This window comes from Zalophus californianus, chromosome 4 (assembly GCF_009762305.2).
Source record: "Zalophus californianus isolate mZalCal1 chromosome 4, mZalCal1.pri.v2, whole genome shotgun sequence".
NCBI lineage: Eukaryota > Metazoa > Chordata > Mammalia > Carnivora > Otariidae > Zalophus > Zalophus californianus.
Window position 1 is genome coordinate 5,591,682 of NC_045598.1, and position 19,293 is coordinate 5,610,974.

Below are 19,293 nucleotides of genomic sequence, written 5' to 3' on the forward strand. Positions count from 1 at the left end.
AGAGAGCCTGCTTGAGGATTCTCTCTCCTCTTCCTCCCCTTCTGCCCCTCCATGGATGCTCTCTTTCTCTCAAATAAATCTTTTTAAAAAATGTACAAAAAACATGAGCAAGCGTTTCACAAAAAGAAACACAAATGATATAAGACCATGCGACAAGATGCTCATTAGTAATTTGGGAAATGCAAAATTAGACCACAGTGAGATGCCCTCTTAAACCCACTAGATGGGCAAAGTTAAGAGTCTGACGATCTTGGAGGGTAGCAAGGATGGGATTCAGTGAGGCTGACAGGTGCATGACTTAGAACCACTGTTCTGAAAAGCAGTTCAGCACCACAGCGGACTTCTTATTGTTCAGGCATATTTTCTGGTCCTCCCTGGGTGAAGATTATGCCTTCCACCCCGTTGATGCACAGCTTCACTGTGTGACTTGCTCTAAAGGTTAGAATCTAGCCAACCAGCTGTGAGCAAAGTGGCCGGTACCCCTTTGCCATGAGACGCCCAGCATTCCAAGTGGAAGCTGCTCCTTCCACCTAAACCCAAGTGACATAATGTGGGACAGAGGCACGGCCAGCATGTGATGACAGCAAGAAATGCATCTCTGCATCTCTGTTGTTTTGCTGTAGTCCATTAAGATTGGAGGTGGGGGTGGGTAAGGAGGGTCATTTTTTATTTCTGCATAACTTAGCTCATAAGGTTGAACATTCATGTGCCCTAAGACCCAGAAATTTCACTCTAAGGAAGTTTCCCTAGAGACATTTCCACAAGACACACACAAAAGAACATTCATATCAACATTGTCTATAATTGCAAAAAAACCTGGAAACAACTCAAACGTCCTTTGGTTCAGAATGGATCGATAAATTATGGTATATTTGTTAAATGATACAATCATCAGAAAGAATGTATTCTAGTTATACACAATAACATGAATGAGTCTTTATAAATAGAATTTTGAGTGATTAAAGCAAGTCACAAAAAAAATAAAGCAAGTCACATACAGCATAATACCATTTTCATAAAGCTCAAAAATAAGCAAAATTAAATAACATAGTTCCATGAAGCTCAAAAACAAGCAAAATTAAATAACATTGCTCATAAATATATGAGCAATGATTCTTTTTTTAAGCAAGGGAATGGATCAAATTGACGTTCCTGAGAGAGCATGCCTGGGGGCAAGGTGGGGAGGTAGGCAGATGAGGGAGGGAAGCAACACACAGATGGTGGTTGACCTTGACTCTGACCCTATGAAGGGTCAGATGTTCAATATTGCAGGCTTTGTGGGCCTTACAGTGTTTTGTCTCTACTCAAATCTGCTGTTGTAACCCAAAAGCCACCTGAGTATGGTTGTTTGTTCCAATAAAACTTTATTTATGGACTCTGAAATTTGAATTTTACATACTTTTTCATGTCATTAGATATTAGTCTTCTTTTGATTTGTTTTTAACTATTTAAACATGTAAAAATCATTTTTAGCTCATAAGCCATCCAGAGACACATGACCCCTAATATCTGGCCTGTGGAAGTTTGACAACTCCGCTCTAGTCCTCTGGTTGGGCTATGGGTTCATGGGACTTCATTCTATGATTGTTCATTCCCACTTCTTCCTTTTATTTAGTGTATGTGCCAGATATTATTTTTAATGTTCTTAAGAATCGAAAACACATAAGCCAATTTTTTAAAATGGGCAAAACAGATGAAGGGGATTAAGAGACACAAACTTCTAATTCTAAAATAAACAAGTCACAGAGATGAAAAGTACAGCATCGGGAATACGGTCAATAATACTGTAATAACGCCATATGGGGACAGATGGGGACACTCCTCGCGGTGAGCACTGAGTAATGTACAGAATTGTGGAGCCTCTATGTTGTACACCTGAAACTAATATAACATTGTCGATTATACTTCAATAATAAATAAAAAAAATCTAAACAACAAAGAAGCAAAACGTAAGCCCTGGTTCAGAGAGGAGCAATACAAAGCAGAAGATACAAAGATGGAGGGGACCACAAAATGTGCAAAGACATTGGAACTCTTTCCAAAACTCTCCCTCAAGGTCTGAGATATTTTTCCCTTGACCTCAAATCTGGGCACTGTCATAATTTCTCCCCTCATATCAGTAGAGCTCATTGTCTTGAATATCCGAACCAATGGAAAGTTTGGTTGGGGGTATTTCCTGCATCTTATGGCTTTTTGTCCTATGTTATATTAGCACACACACACACAAAACGGAATTGATTTTTAGCTATCATTTTAGCTGGGCCATTATCCTATGTGATGTAATTTTAAGTATAATTCTCTTTGGATTTCAAAAACAAACTAGCTGAAGCCTATTAAGCATTATCTAGAAAATGCCCCTTTCCCACAAGCTCTGTCCCATACATGTGCTAAAAGGGGTACATTTTTTAAAGGCTAACCTGTCGGTATTTGAAAAAATTTGGGGGTAATCCTGAGTCTTATCTAGGACGAGTGTCTTCAATTTAAAAAGATATGATGGTGGGATCATTCATGTTTCTCCTGTGATCCTTCTCAAGACAGTCCCAGTGGAGTTTTGGATTTCTGCTTTACAGCTCACATTCTCCTTCTTCTTCTTCTGGAAATCGGCAACTACAGGCATCTTCCTCTTGAGCAGTTTGTACTGGCCTCACAAATGCTGAAAAGTAATTTAAAAACAACTTGTCTTTTGCTGTTTGTTTTAGCCATTTAACATCCAGTTTCTGTAAATCACAGTCACAGGACATCTCTAGTCACAACCATGCTCAACTCTAATTTGAACAAGTTTATCAATAAGAGAGACGATAGCAAGTAGGAGTTTTTTCTCAGGATTATTTACAATTTCTTCTTACCAATTACTCTTATTGGTCCTGAAAAATGATTTTCTTTATTTTGTACGATGGCTAAAAACTTGAGCATGAATCACTATAGCACAAAATTGGTCATATCCCAAACGTAACCATAGTTTCAATTCAGCAGTATGGATTTTAGTCTTGAGGGTTACTCAGATTACACACTAGACAGTTTCTTTTGAATGAAATGCTTATGACACCAAGATATTAAAATACTGCCACTACTTCCATCTATCGGCAATTAAATAATTGATTTGTACATTAATTTCCTAGTTTCCTTTTACATGTTAAGGTGAAGTATTTGTGTTACTGCTGAGCAAATTTTCATCCTTTTTTTTCCAATATTTTATTTATTTATTTGAGAGAGAGAGAGAGAGTGTGTGTGTGTGTGTGTGCGTGTGTACGCGCAAGCGGGGTTTGGGGGGTGAGGAGCAGAGGGAGAGGGTCAAGAAGACTCTGTGCTGAGTATGGAGCCCAATGTGGCTCAATCTCAAGACCCTGAGATCATGACCTGAGCCAAAATCAAGAGTTGGACCCTTAACTGACTGAGTCACCCAGCCCTGAGCAACTTTTCATCTTAAACAGACTTTTTTTATAGCCCGACAAAGCAAAAGTGCCTAATATTAAGATATTACATGCTTCTTCCTGTAAAAAAATATAATCAAGGGGAGTGACATCACAAGAGGGCAACATAGTTTGTTCCCAACTTTGGTCTCCTTTATAAGAACAACTAAGAACTATTCAAGAACAAGACACCACTGGCAGAATCTTAGAACATGGGGATGAGGCTGGAGCACCCCCACGTCTGCATCACAGAGACCAAGACAGACTGTTTTAGGAGGGTAAGAGAAGCAGTTACCATTGACCACATTGCCCCTCCTGCAGGCAAGGACAGCACCACACAGACAGATCTCCCCAAGCCTCTGGCTCCTCCAGTGGGAAAAGAGGACCCAAAGGGAACTTCCAGCTTCTCCCAGCATTGGGGTCCCTTTACGGGAGCTCCTAGTCTGATCTTGCACTACAGGAAAGGCAGGGGAATCTGCAGCGTCCAACCACTGGCAATCTGACTGTGATGGAGAAGGGAGAGGAGCTTGCAGCAACCAGCACACAGATCTTGGCAGACTGAGTACATATTTACAGAGTCCAAGTAGCAATCCCAACCAGTAGCTTTGTTTATCTGCAGAGCCAAGTTGAGGGTTCACCCTGACTAAGGTAGTTGATGGAGTGTAAATCTGCCTGATTCAGATCTGCCCACTATATAGCCTGGTTTGCCCATGCCCAGGCAAGGAGCTGAATCACAGCTCCAGCTGCTGTGGAGAATATCTTCCAGCCCGGTCTAACCAGAAAGGCTGGTGACAACTCCTGGAAGCCCAAATTCAATACCTGGTGAAAATATCTTTCAGGAATGAAGGGGCGATCAAGACATTCGCAGATGAAAAATTGAGAGAATTTGTCACCAGAAGGCCTACCCTAAAAAAATGGCTGAAAGGAAATTGTCTAAATAGAAGAGAAATGATAAAAGAAGGAATCTTGGAACATCAGGAAGGAATAAAGAAAAAAGGAATGAACAAATATATGGGTAGATACAATAAACTTTCCTTCCCTTGAGTTTTCCAAATTTTGTTTGACAGTTGAAGCAAAAATTATAACAGTGTCTAATATGGTTCTCAAAGTATGTAGTGGTAATATCTAAGATAAGTATATTATAAATTGGAGGAGTTTAAAAAGATGCAAAGGGAGGTAATATTTTTATATTTCATTCAAAGTGTTATAATGTTGATACTAGCAGATGGATAAATTATGATAATAAATAGAGCAGCCATGACAAGAGTTATACAAAGAGATACACTAAAAAAAAAACCATAGGCAAATCGAAGTGGATTTCTAAAAAATGTTCAGGTAATCCCAGGAATGTAGAGAAATGAAAACCAGAGAAAGCAAACAGAAAAGAAAAAATAAAATAGTATCTTAAGCTCTACCATATAAATAATTACATTAAATATATATGGTTTAAATATACCAACTAAAAGACAGAGATTAGTAGAGTGACCATTATATGTTGTCTACAAGAAATTCACTTCAAGTATAAAATGGGGGCGCCTGGGTGACTCAGTTGGTTAAGCATCTGACTCTTGGTGTCAGCTCAAGTCATGATCTCAGGGTCGTGAGATCAAGCCCTGTGTCTGACTCTGCACTCGGTGTGGAGTCCTCTTAAGATTCTCTCTCTCACTCCTAATCTCAGGAAACAAACTGAGGGTTGCTGGAGTGGTGGGGGTGGGAGGGATGGGGTGGCTGGGTGATGGACATTGGGGAGGGTATGTGTTGTGGTGAGCGCTGTGTATTGTGTAAGACTGATGAATCACAGACCTGTACCCCTGAAACAAATAATACATTATATGTTAATAATAAAAAAATTTTTTTTAAAGATTCTCTCTCTTCCTCTCCCTCTGCCCCTCCCCCACTCGTGTTCATGCACACTCTCTCTCTTTCCCTCTCTCAAATAAATAAATAAAATCTTTATAAAAATATAAAATGTAGTTGGGTTGAAAGTAAAAGAATGCAAAAAGGTATACCATGTATATATTAATTTTTTAAAGCAGGGCTATATTAATATCAGATAAAGTAGATTTCAGAGCAAAAAAAATTATCAGCACAGAGAGGGAACTTTCATAATTTTAATTTTAAAAAAGTCAATTTACCCAGAAGACCAGTATTTACCCAGTATTTAGCAATTCTAAATGTGTGTACATCAATCAAGCTGCAAAACAGGTGAAGCTGGGGGCACCTGGGTGGCTCAGTCATTGAGCGTCTGCCTTCGGCTCAGGTCATGATCCCAGGGTCCTGGGATCAAGCCCCACATCGGGCTTTCTGCTGAGCGGGAAGCTTGCTTCTCCCTCTCCCACTCCCCCTGCTTATATTCCCTCTCTTGCTGTGTCTCTGTCAAATCAATCAATCAATCAATCAATCTTTAAAAAAAAAAAGTGAAGCTGAACCTGACAAAACTGAAAAGGGAAATACACAAGCTCACAAATATATTTGGAGAATTAAGTGGATAATAAGGGAATACTATGAATAACTTAAACACATACATTTCACAATTTCGAGGAAATGGACAAATTCCTCAAAAAACATGATCACAACTTGCTCACTATGAAGCAGTTACTGGATATTAATAATATCCTAATATTATTAAGGAAATTGATTTTGTAATTAAAAATCTCCAAAAAGAAAATCTTCAGGTCCAGATAGTTTCACTAGAGAATTCTACCAACTATCTAAAGAAGAATTAACATCACTCTACACACTCTCTTCCAGCAAATAAAGAAGGAACACGTCCCAACTTATTTGAGGAAGCCAGTATTAGTCTGATACCAAAACCAGACAAAGACAATTCTAGGAAAAAAAAAAAAAAATAGACCACTATCCCTCATGTGAATGTAGCTACAAAAATTCTTAACAAAATATTAACAAATAGAATTAAGCAGTATATAAAAAGAATTATATACCATGACCAAGTGAAATTTAGTCTAGGGATGCAAGGCTGGTTCAATATTCAAACACGAATCTATGTAATCCACCATCTTAGGCTGATGAAGAAAAGTCACATGATCATATCAATTGATGCAGAAAAAGCACTTGACAAAATTAAACACCAGAGGAGGGACTTCCTCAACTTGATTAAGAAGATCTACTAAAAACCTATTGCTTACATCATACTGGTGAAAGACTGAATGATTTTTACCTAAGATTAGAAGTGAGGCAAGGATATTCACTCTGACCACACTTTATTTGACATAGTGCTGGAAGTTCTAGCCAACATAAAGTCAAGAAAAAAAAAAAGAAATGCAGACTGGAAAAGAAAAAATGAAACTGTCTCTATTTGCAGATGACATTATAGTCCATGTAAAATCCCAAGGAATTTACAACATGCTCCTAGAACTAATAAGCGAATTCAGCAAGATCACAGAATACAAGATCAATCTATGAAAATCAACTATACTCTTATAGAATAACAACTCTCTCTCTCTCTCTCTCTCTCTCTCTCAACGAACAGCTGGAAGCCAAAATTTAATATAAAATACCATTTGCAGTTCTTAAAAAAATGTACATGCTAAGGCCTAAATTTAACAAAATATGTACAGGATTGGTATGCTGAAAACCACAAAATGCTGATGAAAGAAATAAAAGAAAAAGAAATAAAAGAAATGTCTTTACTATGTTAAGACATAAATACTTAACATAGTAAAGACATCAATTCTCACCAAATTAATATACAGGTTTACCACAGTTGCTTTCAGAATCCCAGCTGACTTCTTGTAGATACAGATAAGATTGTCCTAAAAATTTATATGGAAATGCAAAGGAAGTAAAATAGCTAAAACAATGTTGAAAAAGAAGAATAAAGCAGGAAAAATCCATCTACCCCCTACCTACTTTCAAGACCAGTTTTATAGCCACAGTAATCACGACAGTGTGGTACTGGCAGAGAATAAACACACAGAACAGTGGAACAAAAGGGAAAAACCAGAAATAGTCCCCACACAAGTATAATTAACTGATTTTCGAGAAAGCCACAAAAGCAATTCAGTAGAGGAAGAATAATGTTTTCAACAAGTGACGCTGGAGCAATTGGACATTGAAAGCAAAAAAAAAAAAAAAAAAAAAAAAATTCTTGACCTAAACCTCTCACACCTTACACAACACTTAACTAAAAATAAACCATGATTTAAATGTAAAACATTGAGAAAGGAGAAAATAAAAATCTTTGTGATCCAGGACTTAAAGAGTTCTCAGACACGACTCCATGTATGAAAAAAACTGGCGAATTGTACTTTATCAAAATTAAAACTTTTTTCTCTGCAGAAGACTCCATGAAGAGGAGGGAAAGGCAAGGTACAGAGTGGGCAGAAACACAAACCCCACACCTGCTGAAGGACCTAGAAGGTATCAAGGACTCTCCAATGTCAACAGTAAAACAAACAGACAAAAATCCCATTAGAAAATAGACCAAAGACATGAAGGAACCTTTCACTGAGGAAAATACACAGGTGTAAAATAAGTACGTGAGGGGCACCTGGGTGGCTCAGTTGGTTAGGCGCCTGCCTTTGGCTCAGGTCATCATCCCAGGGTTGGGCTCCTTGCTAGATGGGGAGCCTGCTTCTCCCTCTTTCTCTCCCGCTGCCCCTGTTTTGTGCTCTCTCACTCTCTCTCTCTCTCTCTCAAATAAATAAAACCTTAAAAAAAAAAAAAAGTATGTGAAAAGCTGTTTGACCCTTAGGGGAAGGCAAATGACCACAGTGGGCTATCACTGTATTCCTCTTCGAACAGCTGGGTAAGAAACTGTGGCAGTACAAAATGCTGGCAAGAGTGTGGAGAAATGATCACTCATATGCCACTGGTGGAACGTTAAATGGTACAACTCCTCCAGAAAGTAGTTCGGCAGTTTCTTAAAACAACAAACCACATGGCCCAGAAATTGCACTCCTGGCTTTTATGTTAGCAATGTGAAAACTTACATCCACACATAACCTGTACACGATTATTCACAAAGGCTTTATATGCAATAGTCAAAAACTGGAAACAATCAAAATGTCCCTCAGTTGGTGAATGGTCAAACAAACTGAGGTTCAACCATGCCATGGAACACTGGTCAGCGGTTAAAAAAAAAAAGAGCCCACCGTTGAAGCACATCATGCCTTGGGTGGACCTTAGTGGCATGAAGCTGAGTGAAAAAAGCTAATCTGAAAAGGTCACATGCTTATAATCCACTTATATATTACGTGCTTCTATTTATATAACATTCTCTAAGTGACAAAAGTGTAGAGATGGGGGCCACATGGGTGGCTCACTCAATTAATCATCTGCCTTCTGCTCAAGTCATGATCCCAGGGTCCTGGGATCAAGTCCTGCATTGGGCTCCTTGCTCAGCCAGGAGCCTGCTTCTCCCTCTGCCTGCCGCTCCCCCTGCTTGTACTTGCTCTCTCTCTGTCTCTGACAAATAAATAAATAAATAAATAAAATCTTTGAAAAAAAAGTGTAGAGATGGAAAACAGACTTGTGCTGCCAGCGGGGAGTGGGGAGGGAGTGTATGTGACCACAAAGGACCAGCAGAAGGGGATCCTGGTGGTGAGAGAATACTTCTGTATTGGTTGTGCAGGAGGTTACCCCAATCTACACATGTGACCAAACGACATACAGCTAGACACACACAATGTGCCAAAGTCAACTGCCTGGTTTTCATATTGTGCTCTAGTTACAGAAGATGTAACCCCATGAACAACACGAGAATTTTCTGTACTGTCTTTACAACTTCCAGTAAACCTATAATTATTTCAAAATAGAAAGTTTTTTTTAATGGTCTAAAAATTTAAAAAATGGATTACAGTTTCATTGCAACTCACTAATTACTCATCACTACTCTTGGCAAAGCATTTGTATTGTAGGTGGGGGTGAAGGCGGGAAGGATAATTCTTTAAATCAGAGATTTTGGTGAGAACTTGGGGAGGTGGGTAACTGTTTTCCTGTGCATTGTAGAATTTCAGCAACATCTCTGACTCCTTTCACTATGCTCTCCACACCCCCAAGGCTGTGATCATCAAAACTGTCTCCAGACATTACCAAATGTCCTCTTGGGGGCAAAATTGCCCCTGCTTGATAACATAACCTCTGTGCTATACTAACCAAAAAAAGAATCTTTTCCTGGGACGCCTGGGTGGCTCAGTTGGTTGAGCGACTGCCTTCCGTTCAGGTCATGATCCTGGAGTTCCAGGATCGAGTCCAACATTGGGCTCCCTGCTCAGTGGGGAGTCTGCTTCTCCTTCTGACCCTCCCCCCTCTCATGTGCTCTCTCTCTCTCATTCTCTCTCTCAAATGAATGAATAAAATCTTTTAAAAAAGAAACTTTTCCTTTCTACTATAAAAGCCTTGTCTCAGACGAGCTCATATTGAATATGTTTATATTGGTCTTACGTTGTTTGAATAAATACAGGAGTTTCTTTCTGCCATGTTTAAGAACAGAGAAACGGAGCACGAGAAAGAACACCAGGAACAGCACGGCAGCCGACGTCAGTGCAAGAAAGAAGATGATGATCTGGGGGGTGTGACCTTTAAAAAAGAGCAAAAGGAGAAATGCATGCAGATATACAGTTTTGCAAATATACCTATTTTTATAGTTACATTGGTAAACCCCTAATCACAAGGAGAAGTGGGGTCTTGGACATCTCTAACCTAATAAACTTGCTTGCGTATAAGAAAACTTTTTTTAAAAAACCTAAATAATTTTTCCAGAGACCCACAAAAATTAAATGGCTTGGCCTCTCTAGAATATAGAAAATATGGGACTCCATAATCCCCTTAATTTGACATTATCAAAGGTGTAGTATTTGTCTGGGTAGTTTCACCTTGTTCTGCTTACTAATGTGTGTCTCAGATTGTATGACAAACACTTGAAAAAAGTTGATGGGTTTCTTGACGCCAGGATAAAAGAAGGAAGGCATGCAGGAGGTGCCCATTGTAGGCAGAGATGTGAGACATCACAGTATTGGGGTGATTTAGATTCCAATCAGAACAGCCATACTACATTCACTCTGATGCAATAGCAACGAACCAGCTACCTGGATCTCTTGCAGGGGCAGACGAGGAGGCAGAGGTTGTACCTGGAGAGAAGTCAGCCGAAGCTGGTCCACATACTGCATCACTTTCCTTTGTCCCATTCACAAGTACAGATTTGCCACCCAAAGAACAGCTTAGACCATTCAATGAAAAGAGTTCAAATAATTAATTTAGGTACAGGTCATTCTAATTAAAAATATTGACATTTTCCATCCAATAAAGCAACCTAGTGACAAAGGGGTGAGGGTCTGGGTTCATAAAGATACTACGGAAAACATACACTTGACTGCCTGGCTTCCTCTAACTTTCACAGTTCTCCATAATTCACCCTATCCTACCCACCTAACTGGATTCTTCTTTCTTCCCAGGCTGGGGAGCCCTGTCCCACAACTGTCCCCAGACTGTTTTGCCTGGTTAGTCTCTCACCCTCAATTTCTTAAGCATATTTGACCATCTCTGGCATATATGAAGGACAGACAACCTAGTACAACGGTTAGGAGTTCCTAACCTTATGATGTGTTGGCATCAGACAGACAAGGGTTTGAGCCCAGGGTCTGTCTCTGTGCAGAATGACCATGGGCAAGTTAAGAAAATCTCTCTAAGCTTGTTTTCTCATCTGTAAAATAAGGAATACATGCACCAAGGACTGTTGTGAAGAGCAAATGAATGACCCCAGGGACACACTTGTAGGGCTGGACATTATGAACCCAGACCCACACATCCCAGTAAATGGTAGCTATCATCACCATCATCATCATCCCCATCAACACACCATCAGCACCATCACCATCATCATCATCCCCATCAACACACCATCAGCACCATCACCATCATCATCATCCCCATCAACATACCATCATCACCATCACCATCATCATCATCCCCATCAACATACCATCATCACCATCACCATTGTCCTATGTCTTTTCCCTCATCCCTTTACCTAATGCAAACCCACTCTTCTTCCAAAACCAGTTCAATCCCACTTTCCATGCAGACTCATTGACTTCTCTGAACTACTTGTGTTGAAAGACCTTAAAAAAAACTTTCCCAATCTGTACAAACCAATATTTTTGTAACACCTAAGAATGTAAATGGAAAATATTAATCAAAATGATTTTCTAGTAAGAAAATCAAATGGAAAAAAAGAACAAAAGCATACAAAACACAAGAACTCAATTTTTATTAGAGTTGATGGACACATATAACTCCGCCAATTGCCTTTCACACTTCTAAACGCTCACTCTTAGAATGTGTAGTGTTCCTGCCACAGACACCACAAACTGTCCGTGGACCAGCACCTGTCCACAGACCACACTCTGAGTAGCTCTGGTCCTGATCACACAGGTCAACAGGCATATTCCCATGTATGCTGTTGGCTGTTTTACTTCTGTGATGGTCTTGTTTGCCCAAGTAGGTGTTGTGTTTTTGAGGGTAGGAAACATAATTTATACCCTTCTTGTGTCATCCTCAATGCTGGCCTTGAACCCTTGAAGATGGGTTGAGTGATCAGTGAGGAAAGGTAAGAGACAGCAAAGAGATTGGAAGGAAAGAGAACAGAATGACTGTTCTCAGCTGGGGCAGACAGTAACAAAGTTCTAGTAAATCTGAGCTAAATGCTCTGGGCATCATTTCTGGAGAAAATGCCCACTTTGTATCAAATCACTCCTACCTCATACTGTTCACACACTGCCCATTCATATGCTCTTCTATGCTTATATTTGATAGGCCCACGTGGGGCTTCACTCATGACCCTGAGATCAAGAGTCACATGCTCCACCGACTGAGGCAGCCAGGCGTCCCAGAGAGATTTTTTTAAAACTTCATTGATAACATTCTTTGTCTTTAAAAATGTTAACCCAGGGACACCTGGGTGGCTCAGTTGGTTAAGCGTCTGCCTTCAGCTCAGGTCAGGATCCCAGGGTCCTGGGATCGAGTCCCACATCGGGCTCCTTGCTCAGTGGGGAGACTGCTTCTTCCTCTCCCTGCCATCCCCCCTGCTTGTGCTCTCTCTCTCTCTCTAATAAATAAATAAAGAAAATCTTTAAAAAAAAAAACTTTATAAAAAATAAATAAATAAATAAACCAAAAATGTTAATCCAGATTCTCTATTTTGAAAGCAAAAGGAAATTATACGTACTTTGTCCACGGTTGACAAGAGCCATGTTTCTGATCATTAAATGTCCCAAAGCGACAGTCTTTACAACCTGCATAAAAATTAAAGCAACAATAAAAAAGGGAATTTTTATGATTTCATAACTTTTCCTTTGATGAACATAATTACATAATAATAAAGTCATTAACTTAATACAATCTACACAGGCTGTTCAACAATGCTTCTGAAACGAAACCCCAAGATGGACTAAAGTTTTTATTCTAATTGTACATAGAGTATTGTATATATATGTATAGAATGTATGCAAATGCATAATCCTGGTGAATAACAAATGTTGTGATATTCAAATTATTTCCATTGATTGAAAAAATAATTTTGTAAATATCGTATACTTGGCTCAGTGGTTCATTGCATGTTACTTTAAGGTTCTATTAATCTATGTTTTACTTTATATTCAAAGGACCAAGACCTAAATTAATGACATATGTCTAGATAAACAGACTTGCACTAGATTGAAGAAGAGCAAACCTACCCTCTCTGGTTAATTCTTGACCTTGTTTACAATCCGGTTCACACATGGTGCATCCTGCCCCCAAGCAGTGGAATCCTGAGATGCACTCACACTCTGCATTGCTGATGGGGGAACACACCTTCTTGGTCCTGAAAACACCTACAAAGTTTCCCAAGTTACATGACAGCTGACCTCTGAATCCAGGAAGCAAATTTATGTTCTGCAATAAAAATCATCCTGAACAAACCCACAAAAACCATGCTCACTCTTATAATGTTCCTAATGACCTTAGAGCATAAAGTTCATTTTTTAAATCTCAATAGAAGACATTTTTACATTTTCCTAATTAAACACTTCTCTCTGGTCAAATGAGTGTTTCTTCTAATATTTAAAACCTCAATCTACAAATTATTGCTTTTACAACAAATTATTTTACTGCACCTGCCTTTTGACAGAGGAACCAGCATAGTTAACACTTAACACTTTCCACCGAGATCAACACACTAGGGAATAAAAACCCGTTGTCCCAACACATGCCCGGATCAACATACATCTTTTAAATCATACCTTCACACTGCCTGCATATGTCACAGGCCTTTTGTCCACTGGTGCTGGAGAAACTATTTGGAGGACAAGGAAGGCAGATCTGACCCTTGTTTTTCCCACAGAAAGTACCTAAGAAGATAGATAATAGGTGTACTGTTGGACAATGCATAGTAATTGCCCAAAGCATTATGAAGTTCACAAGAAAACTAGAGTAAGAAACAATGATTAGTTTCTAGATGGCACAGTGACTTTATTTTGAGTGACTTTTTAATTATACATTTGCAAGATTGCCTTTAGCATAGCAGCAGAATTACAAATAACAAAGTATAGATATTGCATCAGACAAACCAACAGAAAGAAAACAGTTTCCTTTATCTATTGAACAAAAAAGAATGACTTCTCTTGATTGATCCAGGAGATCAATATGACTGGATTCAGGAGATCAGCATCCTTCATCAGTATACTAACAATGTAATGTGTCTGCTTTTTCCCCACTCTGTGAAGCCCCCTGCCACTTCTTATTCCTTGCTGTGCCCCCCAGTCTGAGCACAGGTCCTCACAGATAAGGCTGACATTTACTGAGGTCTTGCCATGTGCCATGCACTGTTCAGAACCTATCATAGGATCCTCCCAGCAGAGCAATGAGATAGGTTCTTTCATCATCCCCAGTTGCCAAAGCTGGGGCACAAGGGATTAAGCGACATGGCTACCTTCTTCACACAGCTAAGATGTAGCACCCAAGAAATATTTGTAAATGAATGAATTTAAAAAAAATAATTGAAACAGAACTCATTAACCCTGACTACTAGACTCACCGAACCATGAGTTCAACAGAACAGATCAAACACACATGTTAATTTGGTTCTTACCAGCTAGGCATTTACTACAGGAATCCTGCATTGATCCTGTCCTCTCAAAATTCATGACCAACAACACGGTAGCCACTATGTTGTAATAGCCACTGCCCATGGTGAAATCTTGCAGAGACAGCATATGAGCAAAGCAGATTCCAAAAGGGTTTTAATCAAAGTAGCTGGTTTCACAAATACCGCTCTGCAAAAGGTAAAAATTTCCAAGAATGAGGTGGTTTCTCCTTTTAGGATTATCTACATTTCAACCATTACCTATGCCATCCACAAGACCATAACTTGGGGCTTCTCAGAAACAATGATGGAATATTAGGGAAAAGGTGCAAATACATAGACACTTCTATGATAAGACACTTCTATGATAAGACACTTCTATGATAAGACAAACATGACTACACACATAGCTTTGTGCAGGTTTGCCAAAGTCTAAGCGTGCACTCTCCAACATGTTTTGCCAAAATGCAGAAATAACAATAACAAGAATTTTTAGGGACTTTCATAGACACTTGGCATTAGCATCCAGATTTCAACAATGGCAGCTCTTTGCTGGCTCTGAGATAGAGTTCTTAAAGTGACAACCTGTCAGTCTTACCTAACAGCTCAGCTCAGTGGGAAGATATCTCATTACTCTTTCCCCTTTGTCAGAACAATATGTGAACAGTTCAACACCCAATTGCTAAAATGTTGAAGCACTGCTCTGTTCAACTCATGATCACATTTTCTTGATAGATATATATTTGCCCATTTTGAGATTTGAAGCTCATGTAGTAACAAAATTAAGAAGTAAGAAATCTCTTTGGGGCCAGGTGCTTGATCTTTATTTAATAGGCTATGGAATAAAAGTTACTAGAAATTAGAAGGGCAAAAAGTCTAGCCATGGAGAAAAGGAATAAAGCTGCTATCCTTACCCCAACTCCGTTACCCCGACTGTCCCAGACGACAAACCTTGAGATTCTCAGTGCTGGTGAAGAACTTTCCACTCCTTGATCTTCAGAGCACTGAGGTTCTGCCTCTCCCTCGCTGCAAGTCAAACACAGGGGTTTGGTGACTCAGCCGGGGGCGGGGCCTCATGGGAAATCCCCACCACCCTCTGTGAGATCGCCCATTTGATGTTTGTTGACCCCAAAATCCCCTAGAGCCCCCATCCTCCCTCAATAATGGCACTTCAAACCATTTCTTGGAAGCAGCTACGTACTGTTAGGACATCTCTCAGATGACTTTGGGAAAGGCTGTTGTCACTTAAAGTAGCCCTCCTTGTCAAAACCTTTAATGAGTCCTACACATATTTGAGATTTGAGGGATGAAATCCACTTCTAAAGAAATATCAGCGCTTTTGCCATACCCTACCCCCTACCGGTATAATAATAGCGATGCTCTAACCATAATTCACTGAGGGTGCTGATGTACCAGGCATCACTCTAATAAGCGCTTTAATGAATACTATCCTCAAAAGAACCCCAGGAGTTGACATTATCATTATTATTAGAGTGGCATTATGCAAATGACAACATTGAGCCTATGAGTCTAGCCAGAAAATCAGCAGGATGGGGAGCCAGGATTGGAACCCAGGGCAATCTGATTCCTTTCTACTGAGCTCCTTGCTATGTGGGTGAGATGGGGGAAGAAGGAGGGAGAAATGAAGTGGAGACAAGGAAGGCATAGAACTTATATGGTGGATAACTCTGGGTAAAGTTGAGATCTATGAGGGTTTTTTAGAAAACCATTATTTTAATTAAAAAAAAAAGGCGGAGGGAAGGAGAAGGGGGCTCCTGGCTGGCTCAGTCAGAAGAGCATGCAACTCTTGATCTCAGGGTCCTGAGTTCAAGCCCCATGTTGGGTATAGAAATTACTTAAATAAATAAATAAAAACTTAAAAAATTGAAAAGGAAGAAGAGGAAGAGGAGTACAGGAGAAAGAGAGGAGAAAGCGGTGGTGAGGAAGAGGGAGGAAGTGAGGAAGATATTCTAGGGACACTGAGATGAACCTGCCCAACATTGAGAGGCTAGGGACCCTCAGGAAGATGACCAGGGGAACTATAGCAAGAGTGGTTTCAACTAAAACAGATGGCTTTCTGTTAGGATCCAAACAGAAAAGAACTATTTTCCCCCAGGAGTCATGGGGGCTTAGTGTCGAATTGGGGGAGGAAGAGAGAAGGGAGCTAATATGTATTAAACACTTGCTATGTACTATGCACTTTACATGTTTCCATGACTCCTATCATGCCACCATCCTCATTAGAAAGTTTCCGTGGCTCCCTGTTGACCACCAAAGGAAACCTGGATCCTATAGCCCACTATTCAAGGACTTCTGGGACCTGACCTGAAGATGTCTTTAAAAAAATTAAGATATACCTCAGGCGCCTGGGTGGCTCAGTCATTAAGCGGCTGCCTTCGGCTCAGGTCATGATCCCAGGGTCCTGGGATCGAGTCCCACATCGTGCTCCCTGCTCGGTGGAGAGTCTGCTTCTCCCTCCCCCACTCCCCCTGCTTGTGTTCCCTCTCTCGCTGTGTCTCTCTCTGTCAAATAAATAAATAAAAATCTTAAAAAAAATTAAGATATACCTCATATAACATAAATGTCACTATTTTAAAGTTTATTTCCCAGAATTCACTGATATTCCCTCTGTTGTGCAACTAGCATCCGTATAACATTCCAGAACATTTTCGTCACACCCAAAATATCCCTAAGAGCAGTCACTCCCCAGGCACCCCGACCTTGACCCTGGTAACCACTGGTCTGCTTTCTGTCTCTATGAATTTGCCTGTTCTGGACATTCCATATCCATAGACTCATACAGCGTCTTGGCTTCTTTCACTTAGCAGAATGATATTCCACCGGATGGATGTCCACATGTTGTCTCTCCATTCATCAGGTGATGCACATTTGAATTATTCCCCTTTTTGATTACTATGAATAATGCTGCTCTGAATATGTGTGTGTACGCTTTTGAATGGACATTTTTTTTTCAGTTCTCTTGGGTGTATACCTAGGAGTAGAATTGCTGCATTGTATGGTAATTCTGTTTCACTTTTTGAGGAATTGCCAGACTGTTTCCGGGGCAGCTGCACCATTGTACATCCCCACCAGGAATGGATAAGGATTCCAATGTCTCCACATCCTTGCTGGGATGGGTTATGTTTCCATTTTGTTTTTCATTAAATTTTTTTACTATAGTCATCCTGGTAGGTGGTACTTCCTTCTGGTTTTCATTTGCTACCTTAGCCCAATTTCATTATGCCCCCCCCCCCACATAATGGGAGCGGTAGAGTGTAGCACATGACCAAGAGCCCAAGCTTTGCTGTCAGATGGACTTGGATTGAATCCAGGCTCTGCTATATGACCTTGGACAAATTTCTTAACCTCCCTGAGTCAATTTTTCCAACCACTTCTTACAGAAACAGTAACACTGTGCTTCATCCTCATTTAGTGAGGACTAAATGAAACAATGAATATGAACTACTTAGCTCCATGCCTGGCAGGTAGGTCTCAAGAAAACAGTAACTGTTATTACAAGACTTACTGCTTTAAAATTTGCCTTCCCTAGCTTCCCATGCTGGTCATCAGTGAAGTAACCAGGGCAAGTAGCAAAAGAGAAGGAAAATGCATGGGGTGTCCATAGAACTTATTCCCAAATTCTGAGTGTCCTCTGAGAGTCACTTTACCTGTAATGATTATGGGATTCCCTCCACGGGCTTCAGCAGAGTTGGCCCCATGTAGGAGTTTCATACCATATAAAAATCACATTGCTGATCACCTAACACTTTCAAAGTCACGATCTAACCAAGTTGCCTCCTCATTTACATGTGGTCCTCTGTTTAACATTGCTGCATGACATTTAACTGGACTCTATTTTCATTTAACTAAATGTTACTAATCTACGTTTTGGATAGTCTGTGGGCAGAGATATTACCTCCTCTGAAAGTGATGTCTGTCATTTCCCAGCACAATAATTAGCTCACTTTTTCAGGCTGGGCTAGTGACATAAAAGTCTCTACTGAGAGGAAGGATTCTCAAGATTAGCTTCATCAGCCTGTGTTACCCAAAATCAGCCACTTCACAATTAGTCTACTGAAGGCTATGCACGGCTTGATTCGAGTGTTTAAGGAGTTGTATACTGTTCATTTAACACATTCTTGTTTGATAAAACCATCACAGGAAGCTAAGGCAAATTCTATAGTTGACCTGATGCATGTACTATCCAGGCTAACCAAAGGAAAACACTTCCCCACAGCTCTTGGTCTATGACCTGGAAATACATGATGACAGCCTCTCTGCACTGAGCTACAGCTTCAGAGTGGCAGGCACAGTGTGAGCCCCAGAGTACTGCGGCTGGGAAAGGCAAATTCATTAGCCAAATCCTTGGAATGTAATAGATTCTTGTATAGTCTATTATTTTGCAATACCTGAGATGTAACAGATTCTCATATAATCTATTATTTTGCAAGAATATTATGGCAAGTATAGTTTCCAAAAGTCCCAAGTGTCCATCTTCTTGATCCTATTACTGTTCCTGTTTGTGGTTCTGGGAGTCCTTGTGAATTAGCATGGAATTCATAAGAGTTGCAAATGAAGTCTGAGGAACTCTTTGCAATATTAATTTATATTACTTTTAAATATGTATATGCATAGTAAGTAACATAAAAACTGCAAGGTTGGGGCGCCTGGGTGGCTCAGAGGGTTAAGCGTCTGCCTTCGGCTCGGGTCATGATCCCAGGGTCCTGGGATTGAGTCCCGCATCGGGCTCCCTGCTCCTTGGGAGCCTGCTTCTCCCTCTGCCTCTCTCTCTCTCTCTCT

General features: G+C 40.1%; 1 protein-coding gene across 3 annotated transcripts; it reads right to left on the reverse strand.

The window, feature by feature from the left end:
• Nucleotides 1-788: 788 nt before the first annotated feature.
• Nucleotides 789-15,510, reverse strand: TNFRSF9 (TNF receptor superfamily member 9). 3 transcript variants are annotated; one of them, XM_027618803.1, is made up of 8 exons: nt 15,408-15,510; nt 14,500-14,683; nt 13,652-13,759; nt 13,106-13,243; nt 12,598-12,664; nt 10,502-10,590; nt 9,816-9,950; nt 789-2,653 (listed from the first exon to the last, which is right to left on the reverse strand). In XM_027618803.1, exons 2-8 carry the CDS (start codon nt 14,621-14,623, stop codon nt 2,565-2,567), a joined length of 750 nt encoding a protein of 249 aa, XP_027474604.1. In that variant the 5' UTR covers nt 14,624-14,683; nt 15,408-15,510; the 3' UTR covers nt 789-2,564. The 3 variants fall into 3 exon arrangements, with proteins under 3 accessions (XP_027474604.1, XP_027474585.1, XP_027474595.1); XM_027618784.1 differs by having other exon boundaries at nt 10,460-10,590; XM_027618794.1 differs by having other exon boundaries at nt 10,460-10,590; nt 15,445-15,485.
• Between the last annotated feature and the right edge of the window lie 3,783 nt (nt 15,511-19,293).